General features: G+C 50.8%; 1 protein-coding gene across 5 annotated transcripts in view; it reads left to right on the forward strand.

Moving 5' to 3' along the window:
• LOC126577371 (uncharacterized) overlaps positions 1-27,948 on the forward strand; it is a 108,635-nt gene that overhangs the window by 72,816 nt on the left and 7,871 nt on the right. For all 5 annotated transcript variants that reach the window (XM_050238933.1, XM_050238935.1, XM_050238938.1 and 2 more), the window contains 4 exons: positions 16,265-16,422; positions 24,922-24,994; positions 27,652-27,819; positions 27,902-27,948. The exon at positions 27,902-27,948 is cut by the window's right edge and continues 152 nt beyond it. In XM_050238933.1, coding sequence (XP_050094890.1) covers positions 16,265-16,422; positions 24,922-24,994; positions 27,652-27,819; positions 27,902-27,948 — 446 coding nt within the window. The remainder of the gene's footprint in view (positions 1-16,264; positions 16,423-24,921; positions 24,995-27,651; positions 27,820-27,901) is intronic.

A 27,948-nucleotide genomic window follows, 5' to 3' on the forward strand; every position in this document is an offset into this window, starting at 1 on the left:
ACAATTTAGCCGAAGAGTTCATTATTTGGTCACGGAAATCGGATGCAGCGGAAAATCCAGCGCCGCGCGATCACATAACGAGGTCAACGAGGTAGAATTATTATTTTAATGAGATCGAAGATTCTGCGTTTTTCGCAAAATTTTGGTTTCGATTCCATTCGAGGATCACCTGTACGAGGAACAGAGGACTGCTATTCGATATAACGACGAGGCAGATCATCCTCGATCCACCGGAATCCCGTTTGCGGAAAGTCGCTCGCGCAATCACAGCATTTCGTTACAACCTGCACGGAGTCGGTTGCTGCAGCATCGTGCGAGCAGAAGATGATTTATGGAAGTCTTAATATTTACGGTTACGTTTGATTGGTTGGATGCGTGCGTGCCGGGCGCGCACCGGGCCAGACATAGCAGACCCAAAAATCCTTGCGACGTGCGATTAATCCTCTTCCTCGCGTGCACGCGGTTCGATTTGCACTCGCACGTTGGACGGATGGCGAATTTGGCCAGCTCAGGGGCTTACGAACCCGTTAATTTAGGGCTGAAGGTGTTTAATAATTTTCATGCTCCTCCCGTTGTTCTCGCCCTCTCTGTACCGTTCTTGTTCGATTAATGTGGCAGCGGAAGACTGGTTTAAGGCTCATCATTTAAGGATTTATACGCCGTCGGCCCGTGGTCGGTGGTACCGTTAGTCGTTGCTGGCGTTGCGTGCGTGCGTGCGGCCAGAATATTCTCTCCGGTGGCCACTGGGTTAAGCGAGCCTCGGCCGTTTTGGTCGTTTAATTTTTCAACACAAATTGCATTCCACGCGAACCAGGCCATCGTCCAACGGTGCGACACGCAGGCAATTCGTTATTTTGCAGGCAATTCTGTGTCAATAGGACCTGTTTGGTTGCGGTGGTTGGTGGACAGTGGTGACCTTAATTTGAAGATTGTTTATGGTGGAAAACATATGCTGCGTGAAACATTATCGGGATAACCGCGTCGGGGAGCGTTTCTCATGGATTTGGGGAAGTGACTCCATGGATTAAGGTATCGCAGAAAGATCACAAGAAGATCATTCTGTGGACGCAATCCTTCACTACAAATTAGCAATCGTAATGCCTTATTTAGTGATGGTTGCTCGTTGATTAAAAAGATCGATCGATGGAGTCGAAATTCCAGTAACAGCAGGTGCTCTGGCTGCAAACCGTTGCAAGCAGCTTATCGTATTGCAATCGTCGTCGTTACGCAACGTCAAAGGGATCGTATAAGGCGATCGAATAGCGATCGTCTTTCGAGACGAGTAGCAAACTTAAGAATCGACTTGAATATCGATTTACATACCTTCTAATGAGCAATCAATTAAGACACGAAAGGAAAGCATAACTTCTTTGCCGTCCTTTTTTGGGCATTGTTCGAGCAGGAAATTTGTACGATCTACTCCTAAGGGCATCTCTAGGCTGTACCTTTTTGCAGCTTAGCAGGAGCGTGTGATTGATGGACAAGTTTAGCTCGAGACAATCCGTTACCTAGCAGCAGATCAAGATGGAGTTGATGGTTTTGCGATCTCGAGGCGCGCATTCATACATCTGTGCATGCTGTGCTGTTCCCCCTGTTACAGTAAAAACATAACTTTAATTGAAACATTTCTGGATAACCCTTCCCTTAGTAGGCATTGCTTGTTGCAAACGCAGAAGCTTCTCGCGCAATGGTTTGTGGTGCATAGCAACGGTTCATTGGCTTCTTCGATACACTTTCAACCCCCTGCACGCGTCGCTTATAATGTTATCTGACAAAAATGTATGCTTTTATGCTCGTCCGGCCAGAGCAAGATGTCCGGAATTTGCATACTGCCGGTATTATGTGTACATGTTGCAAAATTTAAAAATTATGTAAACATGGCACCGAAATGTGCGAAAACGACGTTCCTGTTGCTACATCTGCGTATCTCTTGTTCTCGCTCGTGGCCAACTGCCGATGGGTTGTTGTTATAAATGAGTTCCCTTCTTCCTTCGACCACAGGACGACGGTTTCGGGGTCACGGCGAAAAGATGTGGCAGCATCTTCCCCGGAATTTATGTCGATCGCAGCGAAGGGAGCAAGAGAAAGAGACTAAGAAGCAAGAGATAAGGCCGCAGGAGTGCATCCGTTACGATTACAATTTGTGCGCAGCGTTTTTTCGCGGAGGGAAGGTGATGTCCATCCCATTATGGTTTCGCGAAGCGTACGCCAAGGTGTAAGAATAATTTATATCGATTGTAAATTGACTCCCCCCCGAGCTTATGATTGTTGGAGCAGGAGGAAGGGCACCAGCATGAGCGATCACGGCGAGGCCACCACCGCACACAATGGCCAACCGTTTGCCCAAAAACCAAACGGAATGTTATGTTTCGCATTGTCCGACCGACCGACCGACCGATCGGGCGATCGAAATGTTTCGGACAGAAAGGTCAGCCAGCGGCGCGGAGATGAAAGCAACCGTTTTGTTCGAGGCATTTTGAGGGGGGTCGCCCCCGGGTCGAATCAGTCGATTGGATCTCGCGCCATTTCCGGTCGCTTGTGGATTGCGCCAGATCACGGCGTGGTTTGGGGCGCATATGTGTTTGGCAATCAAAACTGTCAGTTTGATCAAACTTTATTCCGAATGCCGCGCCCCATTTCTGTGTACAAACCCAAGGCGCAAGGCCTTCACTTCGTGCATTCACACCTCGAGAATCTCCAACGAGAGGAGATTTTTTCGGATGATAAATGATCGGCACCGCGATCCGCGAGGGCATCTCTTTCTTTTGTGCAATTGCGCGAAAGGCGACGCGAGAGAAGGACTTTCGCGCATGCAAAATTTCTGCATGCTTCTTTTGTCGATGGTGGTAAATGCAATTATGCAATCAGGTTATAAATGGCCCCCTCCTGGAAGGGATAAAATCGATTCTGTAACGCCAGTCGTGTACTTCGCGCCATTTTCGGACCACTCTGGGCGAAGGTCAATGGACCTTTTCTGGGGGTTTTCGAGTGGAAATCAATGGATAATGCGTTCATTCTTAGGGCACCTTTGTGGTAGTTTTATTGTACCACATCATTAGGAGTAATCCAGGTCTTAGCAGCTGCACGTTGCTGAAGTCTTAAGCAGCTGGTATTCGAATGAAGAGAGCATCAAATTGACTGCCGGAGATCCGTAACGGTGCATCTACGGTGTGATATCGTGCATCATAATCCTTTAGCGGTAGCACGATAGAACTTTACCGATCCTCACTGAATAATCTCCCACGTTATAGCCACCATAAAAATGCATCTTTCATCTTGGTTCGTTCGAATTTCGATTTATCAAAATCTGATTCGGCATTCCATGGGGAGATAGAGGGGCAATCAAATGGAGATCAACATTAAAACCGCTGCAACGGAATTGATTTGGTCCCTAGCGGTCCCTAGCATGCTGCATCATTGTGTGTCCCTTACATAACGCACGCTAGGCACACGTCATAAACGTAGATCAATTTCAACTCTCTTTTCATCACCATCGTCCATCGACGATCAGTGACGACGACATCTACGCCGTTGCATGTGCATACAGGAATGAGAGAAATCGATCCAATCTGCTGCGCCTGCGCCTGTTCCAATTGTTGACAAATGTTTGATCGAAATGGAACGCTTCCACTTCCCCGATCCACCTCGATCGAGGTGGTTATGAAAGCGACGTCATACGTCTCCGAGATGGCCGCGTCATGTCACGCCAACGCTGACGAGGCGGAAAAAAAACAGACAAACAGACTCTTTACAGATCTAGAGATCGCCAGCGAGAGAAAAGTCCAAAAACAACCATTAGCACCCATTTCGTAAACAACAAACTTGTCAGCTTGCACTATTGTTTTGTGTCGGGCGGCTCGAGGTGCTTATCATGTGCGTCTCTCGCAGCCCTCCTAGCCGAGCCCGCAGACGAGTTTCCCAGGGGAGGAAAAACAGAGATACTTTTGCTTTCCGTGGCAAACCGAGGGTTTGTGATTACTTAACGCACGCGGAGTGAATTGCGATCGCAATACCGCGCCCCGCCAAGTGTATTCATGTCTCCGGTCTCATGTGTGTTCCGCGTTGCTTCAAATACACACTTTGTGACTTACTTTCACACACATGAAACACAGATCATTTGCTCACCTCATGACGGCGGGAACGCTCTATTTGTTCTACCATTAGCGTCCATCTCTTGCGCATATTCTGTTTGCGTGCAGAAACTTTGAGAAGTTCTCAACATAAAAATGGCGCACAGAGATACGCCGCGTGCTGTTGAAAGCAGCATAAAATCCAGATCAAACCTGGCTAGACATTCGAAATCAGACGAATTTCCCACTATTGTTCAGTGGTGCCCCAGTGTCCTCTCGGTACACTCTGGGCACACAATCTGGCTGCTGGCGAAACACCGGTCCGTGCATGCAATCGCCTGCAAGTCGCTCAAGAACTAGGTTACGGCGCCATACTCTACCCGTGGGGCGGTGGAGGGTGTTGCTAGCGCGTAATCGCGCGAGTGTCTTTCGTGTGACCGCCAGCGGGCAGCGAGCGAGCGAGCGCGACCAACCACAAACGTTACCAACTCCGCGCCGTCGTTGCCGTTCTGCGTTCGAGGCCAAACAAAAGACCCTTCATCGCGGTGCCCGGCCATTTGTAGAAGGAGAAACAAACACCAGGTGCTGCAATGCGCCTGTTATGTTGTTATATGATCGTGGTTTATTTGGACATAAGTGATGGATAATTGTCACCGCCCAGGGGCCCTGATGTTCGGATCGGATCGCACGAGCATAATGATACCAGCGAGGGTGGTAGAGTGAAACATACAAACATACCTCTCTCGATCGTGCCTCTTCTCGATCGTCTCCTGGCACTCCTTGCGTTTTTCTTTACACAACAGAACACAAATGCCAACAACAGCCTTGAGGGTTCCTGGCAGAAATCAGTTTGTGATGATTCCGTCGAAGGCGGTTTGTTTATGATTAGAATGCAGCTCCTTCCCCCCGGGAGGGGTGCATCTCAAACTTAAAATGTCAATCCTTTGCTTATTAGCAGACCCGGCGGTGCCTCTCATAAAGGGGGTGAATTGTAAATTGTGTTTGTAAACTAATTTTCCCTCCCATTTTGAATCCGAGGGGGGCTCGGTGGTATTGCGCGTTCAATTACGCGAACGCCACGCGCTCGCTTGATGGCGAAATGTGCCACCAGTACGCCAGCCAGGGTCATAATTCGTTTAACAGTTTAACAACCGCGCGAACGGGGCGACGAGCGATGGGAAACAGAAACATCGCGGTGCGAGAGTTGCGAAATGGCCCAGGGCGGGAGGGCGGCCGCGCTCCATTTCGGTGACAGGCTTTGGGGGGAGGGACTGGGAAATTCCAATCCTGCCCGCGAAAAAGCGGATTAAACAGCCAAGTTACTTAGTGTTTTAGGCGCTCGTCCGTCCGTGGCATTAAAAGGTGCAAAGAACCCGAAAAGTGACTTTGCAATGTTGGAGACGAAGTGAAGAGACCAATGCCCCTGTGCCCTAGGGACACTGAAACATCGAAAATGCCTTCTCATCTCGCGACAGAGAAGCTGGGAGGCTGTGGGGCATGTGTTTACGGAGGCGGTGGCGGTCCGACACATCAGATCGTGGCGCTGCATCTTCGCTCTCTGCGCGCGCGCGCGCCCGAGTCACTGTTATGTTGCAATGTTAATACACGTGTGTGTGCTTGTGTGTTTGTGGCTATGGACGGCAACATAATCCGGTGTGGTTGGGCCACAGCAGCGGCTGCGATTTGCTTGCATAATGAGATGCTGGTCGCGCCAGCCCGCCGGTACACTTCTGATTGGGAACGGTTCGTGTGTACGGAGACTCATTTCATTGAGTTTTAATTTACTCGCGAGGGGTGTAGCGGCGGCGTGGAGAGTGTTTGTTTATTTACTCTGCTTTCTGTTTGGTACGGATTTGGTACGGACGCCCGGCAACCGAGCTGCATCGATCGCTCACTGGATGGTGCGCTGGTCAGTGCAATTATCCTAGTCCGGGCACTTGTCCGATGGTCACGATTTGACAAGCTGTAAACACCGAGCTGTGGAGAGACACAGAGAGGAAGAGAGGGGAGCCACAGCCTGTATGAGCCACATAATTGTAACGACGATGGTGGCGGTGGTCTTATGCAATCAAGCACCTCTGCACTCCTGCAGCACTCGCAGCCACAACAGTAATTTTTCGGGGGAATTGTTTGTGGATAAATGTGGATCTCAGTCCGAGCAAAAAAAAAAAAAAACGGGGAATCCCACCAGCAGTGTGATGTTGAAAGGTACCACCGCAAAGAAAGATCCGTTAGTTCGGGACCGCTAAATGGCGCTGCAACAAATCGATCACACGACGATGACGCCGACGACGCGCTCACCGGGATTCAAATTATAATGCGCATCACTCAACAGTAAATCATAGTTATAGCGAGTCGCGAGGGTCTAGAATCGGGTCTTTCGGGTTCGGGTAGACGAACTCAGGGATCGATCGCATTGAGCATTGACTGATCGCCGCCTGGAGGGCCCCCTTTTGTGTGTTGCGCGGGATTGATGCGCGGGAGTGTAAATTGGAGGTTCGATTGCCGGTACACTGTTCCTTTAGACACGGGACACGGTGGAGGTGCACTCATAATTCATCCAAAACCGGGGACCTAAGGCTCTCAGGATCGTGCACCGTTGCGCACGAGGATCGCATTCTAATGCTCCATTTTCTCACCTTTCTCTCTCTCTCTCTCTTCCTCTCTTTTTTCTTCACACACAGGTAAGCAGGCCATGCGTGCAGCCCAAAAGTGATTCTCGAATCATCTGCTTTAATTGAATCGAAGGCGGCTCGGAGGTTCAAATGAATAAAGGTTTGAATGATCGAACTAAAATCCAATTAACGCATGCAGTGCGAACCCGTACCGGGAACCGTTACCACGACAAGAAGCTCGTGCTCGGCGATAAAATCAAAAGATCTTGTAGCTGTTGAAGCGATCTATGAGATCTGATCGCGATACTCGTACCATACTCGTCGTTATTCCGATTCCGACCAGGAACACGAAATGTTGAGCAAGCGCTGCCGTTGTCAGACATCGACTTCCAGCGAGTTCTTAGAGGAACCGTGCGGTACGCGGGTAGGAATGCAACATGCTTCCAGAGTGCTAGAGCTCTGCCGCACCCAAAGACAAGACAAGTGGATCGCCGCGGTGGCAGCGTCGGAAAGATATCTGTGTATCTTGCAGCAGCGGTAGTAGTTGATCTGCTGGAGTTTCTCGCCACCATCTTCCTCTCTCGAGTATCACTCAAAACACGAAGCCCACTAGGATGCTTGTTGTACCGTCCGCTTGGGCCGTCGCTAAAGTAGGAGATGAAGTAGATGAATTATTATGACAACGAATCGTTCGAATTGCTATCTCGTGCAGACGCTGCTCATGTCAGTCATTGCATTAATCGATCGCAACAGCTTGGCAGCGTGGCAGCGCGCCAGTCCCTAGTTCCGTTCGCTGCGGAACATCGTAAGTATCGAGCGAATTTAGCTGAGCTGCTGCATCAGTAACATCAGCGAGCTCTTCAATCAAAATGATATTCGCGGTCCATTCCTTACGAACGACCAAGAAACAAGACCACACCGGTACATCCGAGTGTGCCTTGTCGTGGACCATTGTACTAACCCGTTGTGCCTCGTGGTAATAACGTTTAATGGCGTCCATAACTCACGCGCACCGAATGTGGACATCAACAGACATGGCGACATGATTCCGCCGCATCATTCTGCAACGTGGCGACTCTAGCGCGAATCATAACTTGGGATTATGACGCTTGGGCTCCCCGGAGTCAGCTGTGAGCTGCGTTCTCGAGGGGTGAATTTTCGATTTCAAGGCCAGAGGCCGGGAGTGGCAGCGCACCAGTTTGTGTGATGTCCACCACCCGCGAGAGATGCAGAACCAGTCAAGTGGTGGATGATTGAAGAAGGCATAGGTCGCTTCGCGAATGATGATGACAGAGAACACACCGGTGACACGCGTCCGGTTCGGTAGTTTAATTTAATTTACGCACCATCAGATTATGCTCAGCCGGTTATTAGTCTTTCTGAATGGTTTCCTTTTATTGGTTCCGTCAGGCAGAAGCAAAGTGGACTTTGGAGTCGGTCTTGAAAGTGAAATTACATTGCGATGATGTTTATTGTGATCGATGTCGCGATTCGAGCATTTCTGAGAACAAATACGATGCTTGAGGAAGAACAATTTAAGGACAGGCGAATGCAGTAAAGCAGAATCCGTTCTAAAGGGTAACTTCCTGGAAAAACCGGCCAGATTGCATCGTCTACGCGCATGCAGCTTCGCGATCCCTCAAAAAGCGGTTTCCATTATCTTTTTTCCAAGACTTTCGCTACCTTGCCGGCAGTAGGACAGTTTGCATACCGGCACCAAACCGGAGAAGATGACCATTAAAGTGCAGACGTACTTCTTTTCCTTTCGTTCGCACGCACGCATGCACTCACGCACGCAATGATCGCTGCATGCCCTTCCGTAATCATAACTCATCGCGCAGAAGATAACATGCGATGCGTTGGTGCGCGTCTTCGTGGAATTCCGTGCCGGGCGACAGCAGCTCCAGCGTTGACAGTAACAAGCCCACCCGTCCATGGGACCCTGTGGACTGTGCGCGAGATCGCGAGAGTTTGTGCGGAGAAAGAAGGCAGACAGTGATCATGTATTTATGATTGGAGCTCACCGCGTGGTCCCTTTTCGCACCGTTTGTCGCCGAGCAGCAGTTGAAAGCGAAACGGCGAGAGGCCTGACGGTTGACCTTGTGTTCGATTTGTCCGATTAGACGAGGTCTCTGCTGGTTCATGATTGTTTTTTTATTGCAAACCGAGCTGCAGCTATATATTGTGACAAAGCACGGTTGTGGTGTAGTTGACGCACGGTACTCGAGAAAGTTTATGCCCTCTGGTGGCCCCCAAGTACGCCAGTGTGTGCGCCATGCGCATGCAACATACTAATAAAACTTTCACCATAAGCCAATTAAATTGGACAAGTTTCCAACGTTACATTCGGTAGCCATTTGGAAACGAGAAACGATCGCTTCGCGCTCGCTCGGTCGCTCGGTCTGCAATCGCGGTTTTATGATCGCGCTTTCGGCGCTCTCAGGTGTATCGATCGTGAAGCGCTAGGCTACACCAATGCTTTTGCCGGATAACAATTCACTATAAACCATCGCAGCGCACCCAGTGGCGTTCGCCGATCTCTGCCGGCCTCGGTTGGTTCGCGATCGCGCAGGTTAAGCAGGTGCGCGCGAGCAGACAGGGTGGAAGTCGAAGTTGTTTGGAGCGCAAAAGGAGATCGCGGACGAGACGCTACTAAATTACCTCCGCCCCCAAAAGCTATTCCGAATCGCCTTGCACTGATGGCTGATTAGCATCGCTACCAGGGCATGCCAGGGGCCAGGACGAAGCCTAGACGCGCAACGAGTGCCTGTATTACATCGCTCGATCGTTTGGCGATGTGATCGGACCGTGATCGTCACACAGGGAATGCCGGAATGCGCACCGATAGTCATCGGCCAGGATTGTTCATTACGCTTGAACGTTTGGGGGCCATTGTGCAACACACAACTACACGCGGTGCTTACAAGTGTTGAGTGATAGAAGCTCGAAGATCTGGTGGCTTCTGGTGATCGGAGATTGCATCTCAGGTTGCCTCAGGATCAAACATGTGTGCCGCAAGGGGACGATCGATGTATTTACAGCCGGGGTTCGGAGCTGCATCAGATATAGCAATACTTTTGGTTTGGAGTCGGTTGTTTTGAATGCAAAATGCTTCTATTTATTACAAGGGGAGCTAGATCCTTTGTTTGATCAGATTCCGTATTCAGTAGCCGCTTCTGTTCTCCTAGATTGCCATTAAGAATTGGTCTACTAGGATGTTCTGCAATAGTTTTTTTTTTCTAAAAATAAAATAAAATTTTAAATACTTAAGACACTCCATCCTAGTAGCTAATCAGTTAAAAAAATGTCAAATGAGAATCTGCAGCGACCACAGCAAGCGTGAAAGGGACCCTTGAAAGGGTGACCGACAGACGATCCTTTGTTCTTTTCAAAAGGAATTCGCACTGCGATTTCTGGGAAATTCTGCAAAAGACCCTCGGCCAGGAATGATGCTGTCAGCTTCAGGAACGAGTTATGGGTCGCTGGTAACACTCGCACTCGCGTGTAACATGCACGTGAACGCCAATAATCTCACTTCGGGCCCGGGCAATTAAATTCATAATTTTGCACGCGCCCATGTCGCCATATTGTACGAGATGCGTCGTTCGCGGTGCGGTGCACAAGCCCCCCTCATGACATGATAACATTGCGCCCGAGGGCAGCTCGTGTGATTACACCGGGACAATTAGGGATCGTTTATGCGCTCAGTGCACGCAGCCATTTGTGTACCAAGTCGGGCCAGTACGTGAGATGTTGATGCCATCTAGAGAGAGAGAGAACCGCACGCACCGGTCAGCAGCCGGAGTGACACACAAGAACAGGGGACTCCCTACTGGAGGATCCCAGAGGCGAAAGAGAATGAGAAGAGTGGAAGAAGCTGTGGATGGAAAGGATGCGATCGCAACTGCCGCGATCACGCTGATGCTTGAGTAAACATAAAAGCACTTAATCACGTCGGGCTGTTCGGCCTGATTGGTACAGGATCGAGAACATCCTACCATACCGTGATTGATGCAACTCCCCCAAGCTCACCACAGAACTACTAGCTCGCGACTCTCGGCGCACAACCGTCCCAGGCCAATTAATTTGCCAATCAATTATGGTTGCATATCCTTGAGGATGAGAGAGCGCGATCGCGAACGATCGTAGGTCGTCGTTGCGTCGGTGCTCTTCTTCTTTAGCTTCAGGCCACATACTGATGCTGGTGGACAGCAAGGTGTTAAACATCGACGCGACCAACATCGCAGATTACCGATCTCGCACTTCTCGGACTGGTTGCCCTTCGGTTGTCTCGCGGATCGTACTCTCGAATGCCCCCTCAGGATCCCAGAAGAAAACGTTTTTTTTTTCTCTAGATTAAGTTCCTCGTCTGACACTCTAGTTTTATTAAATGCTTCCTCATTGGCTCCTCGCACTCTCTCTCGAGCCTAATCAGGGTCCGTAAAGTGCAGGATGAAAAATGATTTCCCCCCTGGGTCTCCGCGGCGTACGAAAGACGCGATCAGCACGATCCGTGTTCGCAATCAGCAATCGGTGTGCTATTATCTGGTTTGCTGTGCCAGTGAAGCATAGAGCATTCACGCACACCTGTGGTGCGAGGTTTCGAAAGTTTGACCCAAAGAAACCACCACTACACTGGGTGGGTGTTTGCTTGGGAACCACCTTAATTAATGTGCGTATTGTGGGTCTCGGTGGAACAACGGAGCAGCACCCGTAGCGGATCGTGCACACTGTTGCGCTATCGAAACCTGTGAAGCGCTCGGCCAGGTTGATGTTGCGATAGCCGCGAGAGTTCGCGAGATTCTATCGGCGAGTGGCTACCGGTTGCTACGAAACCTCAATCAGCATAATTGCTTATCAGTTGCTGTAGTTCATTAGCATAATTTTGGGCCAACAAAGAAGGCCGGAACGTTACGGAAAAAGGGTGTGTGCTTTTTTTTTGGGCGGTGAAACCATCAATCGAGGGGAGAGTTTGCCATTTTGGAAGGTGAGCTGAGCGATGCAATCGAATTTTGCATGCTGACGCCATTTTGTAGTAAAACCTTTTTGAAATTTTCGCTCGCTCCATCTAGCAGCCCTTGGGTAGTATTTTGACAGCAGCCCTTGGCAGCGTTTGACAGATGACAACGGTTTCACTCGATGACTTGGAGCTCTGGAACCAATCCAAGGACATGACATGGCGAGGAATTCCCTCGCCGATGACTCATGCGAGAATTTATGCGTTCCAAGCGGGACCCATACTGTACCTGGAGGGGGGGGGGGGGGTGCACACGAACGTTTAAGAGAACGTGGCCACTCCTGGGCCCTCACTCACGTCAATTCCAATTGGCAGCACACCAGTGGCGGCACACTTTGTCGATCTCACAGACACACATGGGCACGCGTGCCCCATTCGAAATTGGCCCCAGCTACATTCCCTGGCCTCGAGTTGCCTGGGGCGAACTGGGAGCAATTGGCAATCTGATTTATGTGGACCACACCAAATCGATTTAGTGGCACGAGGAGCCACGAGGCCTTGACGTGCCTAGTGGCTTGACGTGTTCTAGCCCCCCGGGCGACAATGGTGAGGCCCCTTGGGGAGGGGAGCTGGCGCACTATGATTCGATCATAGAAATCATAAATTGAACTCCTTCGGTCGAATGTACGGGCGAGCGCGAGCGCGCGCAGTCACCACGAACCCAATCATTACGCATACACGGGGCCGGGTAATTGAAAGGAATCGGCGAACGGGGAGCTTAGAACCCGCTGATGCACTCGAATGCAATGGCGAACGCGGTTCCGTTCCGTTCCGTGTGATGTATGGCCACCGTGAGTCGCGTGCTGTGCGGCCCAAGCTGTCATTACCACCTTGAGCGGGTCTGCGAGAGATTATCGCGGCCTGCGATCTTGCTGGCCACAACCACGTACCACGAGGGCGAGGACTAATTCGTTTCCGTTTCACCAGATCGGACCCCCAACTCCCCAACGTCAATTCGGTCTTTTACAGTAGGCTCTTGTTCAAGGCCACACACTAGGCAAATCTGGCTTCCAATTCGGCCCGGAGTCGACTCAGTTTCGGTCTTCAATCACCACCAGGTACGGAGCATGCCGCCCATTTCCGAAGGGTGTGACCGAATTGGAGCAATCGGAGCGCAGCAGCTGAAGCACCTTGAAGCACCTTGAAGGCCACGGCGATGATTTGAAACGAACCGAAGTGTCGGAGTACAGCACCATTAGCAGCTGACGTGACATTAGCTGGTGAATGGGGAATAGGAGATTTGGAATTGGATCTGGGGCTCTGTTTTGATTGTACGTCACCTCGAACACCCTCTTTCAGATGGTTATAATTGATTGATTTCGGCGTTTGAATGGCTGTTGGGAAACGGGATTTCATGTTGCAACTCCAAACGCGAACGATCTTGACTCACTCCTCTTGACATTCCATTAATCAACTTCACGCGCTCTCCGTCTCCCCCCCCAAAAAAAAGAAAAGCCCAAAAAGGCCGGGCGTGCGGCTGCAATTGATCCAGTCCGTGCAGTGTGCCAGTGTGCTGGAATCTGCAAGGTCATTGACCATACTCCAGAGTTATGTGTCTTGGCCGGTGCCCGGTGCCCGGGATCATATCAATGCACACGGGGCGTTTGTGTAACAAATTAATTTGCCTCCAGAGGGCGAGCTCGTTTTGCTCCTTTATTATAATGATTGTCGTTTTTGAGAGGAGCCTCGCTGCGGCATCTCCATCTCCTTTTTCTCCTGCTCCAAAATGATCCCTTTTTATGTTTTGTTAACATTCGACCAAAAGGAGCAGCCACTGCAACAGCAGCAGTCCCTCTAATGGACGGGTTCGAGGATGCTGATAAGGAAAAAAATATGGCAAAGAAACACATTGGTAGGACAAGAATTGATGATCGTGTCCTCTCGGCTCTCGCATCCCAAGCATGTGTGAAGCACTTCGAACTCTTAACAATTGCCCCGGCGTGTGTGTCCTCCCCGTTGGCTATTTGGTGGAGTAATTTCCGTATAATGATTCACCTTCACTAGCGCGGCAGCGTCAACGCCTTCTCGCGATCTTTTGTAGCCTTGTAGTCCGTGCAGGAGTCCGTCTTCCAGGAGTCGATCATAATGTTTGCCGTGCATTCAACTCTCTCTGTCTCTCCTCGCACCGCTGGACATGATGACAGAGCCAAATGGCGCTGGTCAAAAGGGAAGAGAAGAGGAACCGAGGCCCCAGGAAAATGCTCTTTTTTGACCACAAAACGTCCTTAAAATGAACGCCTTCTCGCATCTTTATGGCCAGTAAAAAGCAGGAAAGAGAGAAAGAGAGAGAGAGAGGTAAACGATGCCAGCAGCAGCAGCAGCATCTTTGGACCACACAAGCCTCGACTGCAAGGGCCTTGGCCTGAACCCGCTAATCACGATAATAATTTCAAAATTGAATATAATAACAAATAAAATTCGAACGCATCCTGTAGGTGCCTCTTTGGTGTCCACAAGAGGACGCCAAGATCCGTTGCAACCGCTTCGATGCAACCGAGAAGACACACTTCATTTGCCAGCAAGCATGGAAAGCATCGAAGTTTTCGGTGGTGAACGTGAAGCGTGTAAGTGTGAGAACGGCAGGACAGAACAGGGCACGAAGCTTAAGGGCATGCCAAATCCTCTCTAACTTGAAGTTAAACCTTGCGCAGCATAATTATGGTGAAGGAAAGGAAGAGGTTGCTGATGATATGGTACTGGATAGATGCACATTCATGCGGGATGCTTATTTGCCGACCTAATATATTGGTCAAATGTTTAACGAGAAGCGATGAAAGAGAGCTCACAACTAAACGGCCTGCTTTGCTGAACTTCTGGAATGTCTTTTGTGCTGATCGAATGGAATCAACACTCGAAAAAGGGGTCGGCATAAGCTAAAAGCATGGTTTTTGTAATAAATAGAGCATAGCATTGTGATGAAGATACAACTATTTAGCCGCATCAAATCACATTCGATGTGGCCATTTCGTTTGAGGGGCCAACAGGAAGAGAAAAAAGAGAGAGAGAGAAACCGCAGCCCAAAGGAAGGGCGGCTTGTGGCGCAAATGAGCAATCCGCGTGATCGCGCCAATTTGCTAGGATCATCACCTTCTAGGCTTTCCCGTAAGAGATTGTACAATCACGCGCGCCACGGCAGATGCCCTCTGGCATTGGCCATCTTCGCTCGATGCTTCCGAAATCCGAGCACCGGAGCATTCCGGGCCAGGCGTTGCACAAGGCGTTAATGTGACTCGATCTCGAACCGCGAACATTGCGCGCCCCCCGGTAGTGAGTGGACCTCCCGGGAGGGGGAGTCCTAGCAATAAATTGTAATGGGAGGGCATGATGGGGTCCGACTACCTGGCCCGGCCTGGCAGTCTCACTGGCGTCTCTTTTGCGCAAAAACCGACACCTAGGCGCCCCTTGGTGTTCTCGGGGTGCCGCACTGGTACGATACGAACGATACGCTGCATATTAGAACGCCCTCGAGCGCCACGAACGCTTGCGAAGTGAACGGCGAACGCTGTTTATGGCGACCGGAGTGCCCGAGCGCCAGAACTGGTCCGTGTGCGAGCGCGCGATAGTGAAGGGAAGATAAAAATTAGATCGCCAGTGCCAGCACCAGCGTGCCATGCCCAGCTGGTTGGTGCCATGTTGTTGCTGCCGCAAAGTTGCGAAACGGAGCACAAGGCGGGGGTTGCCTATGCTGGCGCAACATAAAGTCAGTGCCGCCACCGAGCCGCCGTTACAATGGTGAACGATTAGATACAGGTAATCTAATGTTGGCTTGCTGTGCGCTGGCGCTGCCGCTGGTGGCGGGTAGAACGCACGCCAAACAACAAGCGGAAAACCTTGCGCCGCTCGGAGTGATGGTGTGAATGTGCGAAGCTCTAGAGGGCGCCCGTGCCCGAAGATTACATTCGAAAGGTGGTAAAGACTGGCTGGCAAATGGAAGGGATATGCTGTCGTTACTGGAGCATCGATAAGGTGTCAGTGGTGCCTTCGGTGTGATGAGGATGAGCCTCTCGTGAATGGCGAACAAGGTTGTCACGGATATTGGAAACAGATTAATAGTTTGTGAAAGGAAGCAACGGATTGGAGGTGGTTAAAAATCACCAAACCATTCAAATCCACCTTCAATCCGTCAATTCATTTAATTGAATTCATTAGCTCCATTCATCTGTCTGGTTCGCTGGTTGGTTGGACGGACACGTGAGTGCATTCGATCGATTTCGATCACCATATACCTTCAGCTTCAGAAGACATTCCGCGAGCATAGCCTACTTTGACAGAAGACGCGCGTGTCCTTCAGAGAGAGAGAGAGAAACGCTTGTAGAATGAATCAAAGTGTGCGCGTTGAGCGACAGATGAAGGGCTTGTGTTTGCGAGCAGTCCTTCAACTCGAGTCACTCGCTCGCTGCATCTAGTGAGCTTGTGGCTTGCAGTTTCTATTTCAGCAAGGTTCCAATCCGCTCCGCCGCCGCTCTATTCGGGGATTAATTAATTCGATCGCTTACACATCCAATTAAAATTAATCCATCATCAATCTCGTATTTCTTCTTCTTCTTCTTCTCAAACACCAGGAACACATTCAGGAAGTGCTGGACAAATGGACACAGATCGATGACGAAATCTGGGCCAAAGTGATCGTCTTCGAGCGGAACCGGCGGGTAGCGAAAGCGTACGCCCGCGCCCCAGTCCTGACAATCAACGGATCGGACGACGGATTCGATGGGATGAGGTAAGCGATATATGCCTGGCTTGTTGGCTCGCGGCCATATCACGAGCATTATGTCAAATGTAATGGATCCAATCAATCAGAAAGTCTTTAAAGTGAAATCATCATGAGGCGCGCAACGCGTTTCTCCGCCATCAACCGCACAAAAAGGGGTCCATTAAGGTCCCCTTGTGCACCTGGCCAAAGGGTCCCCCTTCGCCGCTGCCTTTGTTGTGTTGTGGCCACTTTTCGATTGATTTCGTTTTCGTTTTTTGACAACCATTCGCGGGCAGTGCCTGCTCGATTATGAAACGCGAGTCAAAAAGTGAAATTCCAATCCAATGCCAGTGACAATGATTACTCAATCTGGCGGCCATTTTGTCCCAGAATCTTCCCCCGATTTATCATCGAGCGTGATAAGCATGCCCCAAAAGTGTAATTAAACGATTTGCTCCGACTAAAGGAGGTTCATCGCTTACTCGGCTGTTGAACTCTTTCCATGCGTTTGGCGCGATTGTGGCGCTGTGTTCGTGTTCGATTTGAAAATTCCGTTCAAATTTGACGATCTCGCGTGGTGGTGGTGATGGTAATCTAAGGAAAAAGTGCACCATTACCCCCTCGCTGCCCCCTCCTCCTCTGCCCACCCCTCGCGTGTCGTACAATTGAAAGAGAAAGTCACCGTTTTCTACCCAAAGGAAGGAACATGAACGGTTGAAGGAAAGTGAAGGAGGAGTGTGTGGCACAAACAGAAAAAAAAGAAGAAAAAAAAACAGAGCCAGACCACCAACCATCCAGACAACAACATATTCCAGCATCGAAGCGTATGTAGCGGGAGGCTGGGGCCGGCGCCGGGGGAGCTACCCATAAACCATCTCTCCTCGCGCTCACCCCGGTAATGGGCGCATAAAGGGTTGCGAGCATAAATAGGAGTAAAGCGAAAAGTAATGTAGCGCGCGGCCACCAGAGGGAACCTATGAGGCTAACACAAACACACAGATGGTGGCTACTGCTGCTGCTTGATACCAACTTTTACTATCTTTGGCCCCCTGGGAGATTATCCAATAGTTCCAATCAAAGCCAATCCAAAAGACGCACTTTAGGGCTAATTATGAAGCGCGAGCAAACGGTGGGTGGCTTGAGAGTTGAAGCATCTGTTTTTGCACGAAACCAAACCACCGATCCACTGATTCCAGTTCGACCTTCTCCCCAACGAACATCACAAGACACTCCGCGCGAACGAGTCGTAGGTGGTCTAATGGGGCTTAAGTAACGTCAGTGTTGGCGTTTGAGGACGGTGTGCGTGCTCTTTCTCTCTCTCGGGGCGCGCGTGAAAGGTCTACATCGTCCTCGCAGCAGCATAAGTGCAGCGCTGGCTTTTGGCGTAACCAGCAGCTAACGCTTTCGCTGAACTGAGAACCGGATGCGGCCGCTGTATAAAGTTAGTTAATTGAAATGAAACTACCCGTTTTCGGGCGGTGGATTAACATCTGCGGATGCTTCTCATTTAATATCTCGACTCAGACGCACACGCCCGGCAGGCCCATCTTGTGGTCAGTGGCGTGGTTTTGCGTAACCGAAACCTCGCTTTCATCATCGCGCACTCCACGGTGTAGCTTCTGGGGCTGCCCGTCCCAGCACTGTTGTGTACTGTGATTTCGGTTGACCAATCTGCAATACTTTGCGCGAGGTCAATCGATAGCCCGAGCCCGAGAATGGGCGGCTGGCCGAGAAAAAAGGAAAACCACACGAGCGCCAAGATTTGCGTCACGATTTCGCTCACTACAATGTGTTCTAGCAATGTTGTCGCGAATCGTGTTGGTCAATCGAGAATGGAGACATCAAACGAACGAAATGCCGCCCCCGGGGAGGGTCGCCGATTCTGTGCGGATAGGATTACCGATGATTAGGCACCGCTCGGCCCTGGGGGCATTTTGAGAAATGGCCAGCAATTTACACGTCGCACATGATCTCACTGGTCATTATTGGGTGTGGACCTCGCGCACTTTTATGCTCGCAAAAACCACAATGCTTTATGCGCCCGAACGGCCCGTGCTTGGAGAGGTTTTTGAATTGATAACCTCTTTATGGCGGAGGTCGCTCTAACGGTGCGCACGGTGGTGATTTCGATCGTTTTTGCGGTTTTCCTAATGAGTTCTCTCCGAATGACCTCCTGGCCGCCGCCGCCGCCACCACCGGTGTGCTATTGTGTGTCAAAGTGTCTCATATGATGACCTCTCTTGCAGAAGCGAGCTTTGGGGTCCCATTTGAAAGGTTTAATTGGACCTGACTGGCCGTTCTTTAATGATGTCGCGTGTGAAACCTATCGCACGCAGACGATCGTCGAGCGCGCGTGCCAGCAAAAACCTCCAAAGTAGGCGCAGCAACGCCCTCGCTGCTCACTGAGCCATGCCCGCCCGGGGACTTCCGAATGCAATCAATCTTCCAACGGTACAGCATCCCAACGGACCTCATCTTGTAGACCTCTAGTCAGCACGCTGTGAGTCTAGCGTCGTCCAGCAGCAGCGTGGTTCCAGTGTGCTGGCCAAAGAGGTCGCATCCCCCCCCGAAGTGGAGACAACTGTTAATTTGCTATTGTTTCTGCGATGCGGCTGTGCCATCGCCTGCCACCAGCACGCAATGGTAAGCGCACGCGTCATCCAAACGTCAAGATTCCTATCGAGTAGCCATTGACGGCCAATGCGACGGTCGGTTACTGCGATGCATCTGCACCGGTGCTGCACGAAGCAAGCGTTGAACACGACGCAGCAACATCCTAACGAGCCAGTACGGGCAGAGTTCCCTTCAGATGTTGCTGCAAACGTTCTTGGGATCGAAAAGGAATTCTTTTTCCAGCTTGTGCTTCCTCAGTGTCTATAATTTCCTCTCGAACTACCGGTGAAAATGGATGCAATGCAAAAAAAAAATGCAGTTCAGCCGAAGGGCAGAACCACAAACGGGGGTCTCATCGAAAAAAATCAATTACAACACCCTTGTTGGTGCGCCCTGTGGCGAGCAGGTTCCATTTCTCTTCGTCATTCCGAACCGCTGAACCGTCATATTATCGGTATTTTGGGGAGGAGTCCGAGGCAGATTTATTACCATTTCGTTGCCTTAAGGGCCCTTCCGTGATGACACCCCTGGTGTGTCCTTGTTGTTGGAAGCAGGTTCTCTCCACCGAAAAACAGAAGGAAGGAATATCGAAGTCAAATTTTAATTTCAAGCCCTCCCAAGAAGTTCGTCGTCAGCTCGTCAGCTTCACCGGTTGTCAGGTCCTTGGGCTAATGACGTCGAAAAGCTACCTCATAAAGTCCGGTCCACTTTGAGCTGAGCTGAAGCCCAGTAGCGTGCTCGCGCGCGCACGGTACTTAATGTCTCTCGGGCACACAACAACGGGCGTGTGCTAACGTTGCGTACCAAGTTGTTGCCAACGGCCGGCCACACCTTTACACCAGGGCCAGGAGAGCAATTTATGCACAAAAGTGCTTTTCGAACATTCCTCCGGTTCGACCCGGTACCCAGGTCAGTAGAAAACAAGAACCAGGAAGCATATTTGAACACAAACAACATTTCTTCCTCGAGCTTTTTGCTCCCCGCTGTTGTGTTTGTGGTTCTTGTTCTGTTTCGCGCGCTCGATTCGATCTGGGCCTCAAATCCGTGTTTTGCGGTTTGCTAGTTGTTCAGACAGATTGGCGTTTTGCTCGATATAGACTCGTTGCCCGGGGCATGCTAATTGGCAACCATTAATCAGTCACTAGTGACACTAAAGTGTTTTGTAAATATCATTTCTTAGGTGCCTTAGGTCCCTGAGTCTAAGTATTTTAATAGATTGACCAGAGAGGGGACCAACAGGTTGTGCGAAAATATGAATCTAGCTGGGAGGCCTTTGAAAAAGAGTCCATTGAACATATGGTGGCATAACCGGATATGCTAATGTCCCGAAAAGTTCGATCGCTTCTCCTCATTTATAAGCAAAGCTCATCCACCAAAACATGTCCCACCGCACCGCACATACACGCGCACGGAGCGACCAGCGGGTGAGTCCCGGAACTGCCGGAATCGCAGCGCCGGTTGACATGTCCCATCTCGTCGTGCGCCACCATGTGTAAATGTCATGTGTCCAAAAGCGCGGCCGCGATTCTGAGCGCCGATGATGTCAACATACTACATTTGCATCCCAGCAACCCTTCCCTCTTCTTGACGCCAAAAAGGCGTCAACGGCTTGCTCCGCTTAGCCAGAAGGTCAACGGTGGCCTGCTGCTGCTGCTGCTGCTGACCATCTCTTGACATTAGACGTAAACGATCGTTCGCTCCTTGCTGATGATGCTGCTAGATGGCCAAATATCACGACATTGTTTGCTGGGTGCGCTGGGAAACGACTTATTCTTCTGCTGCTGCTGCTGCTGCTGCTGCTGCGGTTGAAGTAACGCCTCGGACAACACCCGGGCCTGTCACAGGGCCTGTCAGCACCACGTTTCACAACCTGCCGGAAGTGTACCGCCGGCCACGCAGCTATTTGGCTAATTGCAATTGTATCGAAGCGATGAAATCGTTCAGCAAGGTTTTCAGGTCTACGCGGAGCGCGGAGCTAAACATTCTTCGCCCGCCCATTAAAAGGTAGGACGCGGGTTGTGGTCGTGGGAAACGCTCTAAGCTCTGACGGTAGCAGGAAAGCACCAAAGGGGACCGCTTTTGGGGCTACCGAAAATGGAGTTCATCAAGGACGGGGTCGTCAGATGCGCCCCGGGGTTACGCTACGAGTACTTTAGCTGTTCAGAACTCTCTGTGCACTCCATTAGAACTTGGCTTCTGTTCGAGAGATGCATTCCAATGCGCCATGACTTCCAGCGGAATAAATTGACAGCAAGCGGAAACGCATTAGGGACCGAGAACCGGACACGCAGATCCATTTCATGATTGACTGCGGTTAAACCCGTGCGCCTTAACGGAGTGCGGGTGCGACGATGGTTCAAAGTTGAAGTCGCCGTATTCCGGACGTCGTGGTGGTGTGGTCACAGTACGCAATCCGCCGTCGCCGCCACCACTCCGCCGCCTCTTGCTGGCGTGCGTGCAGACAAAAGGAACGGCACGACTCACGGTCTGTGAGTAGCGGTGCCACACAAGGTCGTCCAGTTTTTATTGGACTTTAATTTCCCTGCCTCAGCATCCGTTTCGGGGCGTAGTACCCCTTCGTCGTCGACCGTCAACCACCGCACAACCATTATTAGTCCAGTTGTGTTTCCAGTTTCTGTGTGATTTTTTTTTCTCTTCCTTTTGTAAAACACTCAACCACGCCACGGGCATGAGTGGATTGTGGCCAGCAAAACAATCAAGAGAATCACGACAAAACGGTGGTGGCGATTGAGGCGAGACGATGAGGTGAATGAGTTTATCGACCAGATCGAGTGTCTGGGGAGACTCGGACTTTGTGCGAAAGTGTTCGCGATCGACACCGAGCTAAACCTGCTCTGGATCACTTACCACTTCCACAAACCAAGTGCGTTTAAGTAGACGACGCACACTAAGACACACTCATTGACGCACTCAGCTCAGTGTGTGCGAATGCCGATCGATCACGATCGAAACGGATCGGTGGCCAATGGTGACAACGCCCAGCTCGAGCGTCAACCGTACGTTCGCAGAGCAAGATCTTAAAGCACCGATTTCCTGCTGGGTAAGCTGAGGTTGAGAAATTATGAGTCGCCTCGATCGCTGCCCACCTGGGGGGGGACATTCGAAATGAAGTTCGTTTTTATTGATTGAGGGGGCCTATCAAACCGTAACGTGCCCTTGACCTGGCTCTCCATTGCTCGGTGAACGGTTTTTTTTATGGATCAAATCCTTCCAGCAAACCTGCTAGGAGAATGTCCGGACATTGTATTCAAATTCTGTCGATCGTTGAGTGTTGGGGAGTTAATTATTAGCTTCGAACGTCGATCGTCAGGAATTTGTCGCCGGTAATCGCGACTGTCTCCCACACACAAACGTGGAGACTGGCGTTATGTAAATTACACACCTCTAGATGCGATAATCGCTCCGTACCTTCTGTGGAGTGGAGCTAATTGGAGAGTGTCGCGCCCTCTGCGCTCTGCGGTGGTGCTTCCTGGTCTCCAGAGCTCAAGGACGCCAAGGAAGGGCCGCAAAGAATTCATATGAACCCTTCAGACAACTCCAAGTGAATTCTAATCCCGCCCCCAAAGGATTGGTCCAATCAGCTCCGCTTCTCAGATCTTCCGAGGTACTTCCTCATTCCTCTTGGGTGGCAACAAATGGCCACTGACCTCGGCCCTCGGTCCGATAAGCCGAACATGTGCGGCGCCATAATTATTCCTAATACCCGTTCGTTAGTCGCCAGACTAATTAATGCCCTCTGCAAGGGGAATATTATGCCGGATTGCTGCAGGCAGATATTGTGTTGGGGAGATGTGCGATTCGAATCCCTCGAAATTCTCCCCGCGACGACCATAAGGAAGTGAAATTCGCGTGTAGTTTCCGTGACGGGGGCCCTTTCCTATCAATATCAGTCTCAAATCACGATTCGACCAATCCCTGCACCACCCTGTCTGCTAACGGTGGAAATTAGAAATGTAAATATGCCAGGCAACAGTCAGCACCGCTACGAGCTCACCGTATGCAGATCTATCTTCGCAGTACATCCGTCCGTTCGTTCTATACCGTTGCACCAGCCGTAGAAGACGAGGCGAGACGAGAGAGAGAGAGAGATTCTGCATAATTCTGATATTTATACAGCCGGGGCCGTATGCAACGGGACACGGTTTGTCCATTTCGCCACGCAGACCGGTGACCACCAGGTGACAAAAGTGCAGAGACCTCAGGGGGGGCGCGCCTTGCTTTGGTGTTTGTCCGTTAGAGTTTCTTCGTTAACATTCACTCCAGCAATCGCCTAGTGCTCGCTGACTCTCCTGGAGCGCTTCGACTCATTAGCAGCACTTGCTGTGTGCAATGTCGATCGGGGATCGAATCGAGGAATGTTGCGCTAGTTAGAGTACTGCACTAGAAGCAGCATTATGTGGGACACTTTCATATTTCCCAACACTCAAACACACTCCAAAGGGGCATGAAAGAACTCATTGCGATGTATTTTTTTTCCTCCATTTGGTGCCAGGGCCCATCGGCAGTCGAATGCAGCAGCACCCAACGCCCCAAAACGAATGGCCGTGAACGCCTTTTACAGGCGCTCCTCCATCCGATTGACCGATCAGCCTAATGCCCTCGCCTGGCCTCGTGTCAGTCAATAGCGACCCGTGACGAGTCCCGGCACGGCACGGACTCCACATGCACGTCCACGTGATCGCGAGCCGCGAGCCTTATTAGCTCGCTAGCCCTCGTTGAACCTCTCGGAACCGAAACGATCGAACCACACAGCAAAGGCTGTGGAGTGCACGCCAATTCGAAAGACTTGCTGTCGACTCTTGCCAGCCCCGCCGATGGCTACACCCCGAAATCACTCGCGAAATGAAAGTCTCGCGACAAAACGGCGCACAAAACGCAAACCTTGCGCCCCCCGGGGGGGAATGGACTGGCAAATGCATGAACTGGCCGTTGCCGTATGGCGTAACGGGGTCCCGGGACCCGGTCGAGAGGACCCGTAGTTTTTGCTCCGAATTCCAATTCCAATGATTCATGTTTGGGCAATGGACCTGGACCGCTCGATTCTAGAGGGGCTCGAGCTCGCGATCAAAGTGCAACTTGAGCTACTTGTGAACAAAAGTGAAACTGGAGCACTCGGAACGCGAATCTACCGCGAGTGGTTGTCCGGTACCGTCCATTACGATTTCATAATCGCTCGAGCGGCAGCCCTCTCCGCCGTTGTTGTTACTTTGTTCGCAACTCACTCACGCGAACGTGGCCACACTTATTGCTTTGCTGGTGCAGGAGCAACAGCAATTGATATAGATTTTGCGATGCGAAGAAAATTGACGCAATCCCGGCACTCATGGTATGGCAAACAATCTCCTAAATAGAATGGTGCACTCCAAGGCAGGCTAGTAGAACCTTCACAGAAATCGAGTTTGCATGCATATTTGTCAGAATGTCATGTTCATGATCGACAATCGAACTGGATCGATCGATCGATCATCGACAAACAAACGGCGCGCACGCGCACTACAAGTCTCATCATCACTTTTACTTTTACTAATCGGTACGAAGGACACCCCCTCGAATCGCAATCGAACAATCGCGAACGGGGGAACGCGAAAAAGGTTAGCCAGCGCGATGATGTACCGCACGAGCTCGGCTGGCTTCTCGTGGCTCCGAAAATTCCCCGAGACAGGCTCGTCGAGGGAGGTTTGCCAAATTCCCTCTCGTTTTAGAAGTCAAGAGATCAAGAGATGCACTGTACTTGCGTACTACCGACGACGACGGCGACGACACTAGAGAAACACAAATGTCATGTCGCTTCGTCCCACCAAAAAAAAAAAAAAACAACAACCGAAGGCACGTCAATGCTGATCTATACTAATTCTGTATCTTCTTCTTCTTTTTCTCTATCTCCTCTGACAGGATTGGCCTTTGCGGATTTGACAATCCGATGCGCGATCACAAAACGGATGAAGTTAAGCGGCACGTTGGACAGGTAAGCTCTTCCTCTCCCTCTACTTGAGGAGGACAAATGGATCACTTCCAGTTTTATCTCGCTGGTTTGGTCATAGACCAGATAAATGTCGGCATGTGTCGTTGCATGTGGCGTCTCTGCTCGAGCTAATAGAGAGATGAACACAAATTATGTTTTTGAAGACGAGCGCGTCAACGATCAGTATCAAGCAGCAGCTGAAGGCGATTAACCTCCGTTTGAACGCGGAGCAAGAGACTTCCCCGAGAGCCGAGGACGCGACGCGACGCCACCAGGCACGACTCATCTTCATGATCCATAAAGATCAGCGCCACGAGCGCCGTGCGATCACGACTTCATGGCCGCTAAATCAACGCTAAACCAACTCATCATCAGCATCGTCGGCAGCAGCAGCAGCAGCAGAAAGTGAAAAGATCATTGGATGATATTTTACGAAATATCAAGGCTACCGGTTGGCTGCTCCGGATGTGCCGAGAGCTCGGCGGTGTGAGAGAGCAACGTAAACGGCCGATCGTGACGTTTACGGAACGCAACATGGGCGTCTAGTCCATTTCTTTTCCGCCCATTTTCGCCGTGGTCCAGAAGGTCAGCTGGACCGACAGGAGGATGATCCGGATCCGGTGCTAGTTTATTGGTTTGGATTCGCATGATCCTGGACGATAAATTTCAATTACAGAGCGAAAAGGGCAGCGATGCAATGGATCAATCCAAGATCACGCAGTTCCTGGAATCTCGGAGCCCTCTCGCTGGATCGCTTGATGAAAGTGATGTGCTTCTGTACAAACTCTTCCTGGTCTGACCTTTCGCTGGTGCCACGTTCTTGTTGGCATAGATTGCATAATCCGGCGCGTATGCTCCTCATCATTATCATAATCGGCAATCATCGCATCATCGCGGTGTACTTAAATGACTAAAACCAACCTCCTAAACGATTGGCGCGCCCGCTATTTCAAATCTTTTATGAACACATTTTATGACCATCGTTTGTCCGGTCTCAGCATCAGCAACGGTGCAGCGAGCATCCCTATCGCGCATCCCCCCCGTTCGGGATGTTGTTGTTTTACGACTGGGAGCTCCCTCCGTTCGTTTCGGTCCGCATAGGAGCGCATTAACAGCATGGTGGTATGGTAAACACGATGTTCACGCTTGTTAAAGAGTGGAAGCGGCTCAACAAACCATGCTCAATGGTAACCGAACCATTCCCCGGGGCTTGTCAAAGGTCGACATTGTTCCGACAAATGAGCGCGAGCGCCGGGGTCTGATAGTGTCAAGCGAGCGAGCGAAGAAGCGCCACGGTAACAGCCACGGAGTGTAGTGAATCTTGTAATCATCATCTGATGGCACAGCTGGGCGTACGGCAGCAGCAATCGTCCACTCCAGTCCACGGTGGTGGTCATAAAACATGCTTTGGAAGGGCAGGATTTAAATGGAATCGCAACAAGAATGGTTGTGTGCTTCGGATGTGTTCGTCCATCGTCACAATTTATGCCGTTCCCGGTTTGTTTCGTGTGCATTGACTGTCGACATCAATCACTCCGGAAGGTCCGCGTGGTCTTCGCGGACGTCGTTGGTACACGCTTTAACATAAATGTTCCATAACACCCTTTTTGCCTGAGCTTTATCATACCGCCCCCAGCCACAAGCCACCACAACATTCACTTTCATGGAAACGACGGCGCGGATGATGAACTTGTTCGGGTGGTGAGGCGAAGCGAGAGCGCTCGAGAATTGATCTCCAATCCGCTTCCAGAGTGTGCCTTGAGGGCATGGACGTTCATCACCACGTATGACCACGAATGCACCGCGGAAATGGAGAATCCACGCTTTACCGCAGGGAGAGAGACGAGAACAGAAGAAGGGCGAAAAAAACACCGACGAGAGGACGCGCGAGGAAGCTCAAGGTCGTCAATTGATATTTAGCCCGGGACACCGGTGATCGTTAAATTCGACTTAGCGCACCGCAACAACGACGCGGGACGATCGGGAGTAGCTGAGGTGAGGTCGTTCATCCACACGATCGATCCGTATCCCTATCATTACGTGACGATCTGGTCCGGTTTTTTTTTTGTGTCCCGTCGGAAGCAAAGAGACTCAGAACAGCGACGAGACTTTTCGGATGAACTTCCACGCCGGGAAAGAAGAAAGTCGCGCAAAATCTTCTGATACAGGATAGTCGTGCTGATAATTATTACTTCCTCCCTACGATTTCTTGGGGTTAATTGAATCTGTCTGAGGTCGGAGCTACTGGAGAGACCGCGACACTCGAGCCGAGAACACACAGCACAGAATCAGTTGTGCTGTATCATCATCATCATCATCATCATCGGCCCTTCATCTGGGAGTTGCGAACGCATAAAGATGATTGCACAGTTCCGGGTGTACGGATCGTACGGAACGCCCCGTACAAGGAAACCTGCTGGCTGGCAGCGGTTGTCTCTGGACTGGCTGTCAGCTAATTGGAGTAATGCATTCTTGCCACCAACAAACGGGGTGGTGGTCAGCTTTAATCATTACCACGACGCGAGATGCAGATGGTGTGCCACCACCGGCAGCTCCATTTACCGGCAGAGAGTGCCAACTCACGCGAGAGGGATCCGGGTTTCCGGGCCAACGATCGACGACGGTCTCTCACCTCACACTCTTCACTTCTTTTTCTACAGGGCGTAAAGATCAAGATGGACGACGCTGGCAACATTCTCATCAGACGCTACTCGAAGAGCAACGTTTACGTCAAAAGCACGGCCAGCCAGCCGAACGAGGAGACGGCCATCGGTGCGGACATCCTCAAGCTGCCCGGCCAGGCGATAGAGAGTGAAAAGATTGTCAAGGTAAGCCGACCGACGTGCTACTGTGGCTCGACGGCCACACGGTTAGATGACCTAGGTGATGCTAACACTTTATTCGCTCCAGCTGTTCGATATGAAAAAGTTCCAGTCCAACGTGAACCGGGAGCTGCG

This window comes from Anopheles aquasalis, chromosome 3 (assembly GCF_943734665.1).
Source record: "Anopheles aquasalis chromosome 3, idAnoAquaMG_Q_19, whole genome shotgun sequence".
In the NCBI taxonomy this organism is placed as follows: Eukaryota; Metazoa; Arthropoda; class Insecta; order Diptera; family Culicidae; genus Anopheles; species Anopheles aquasalis.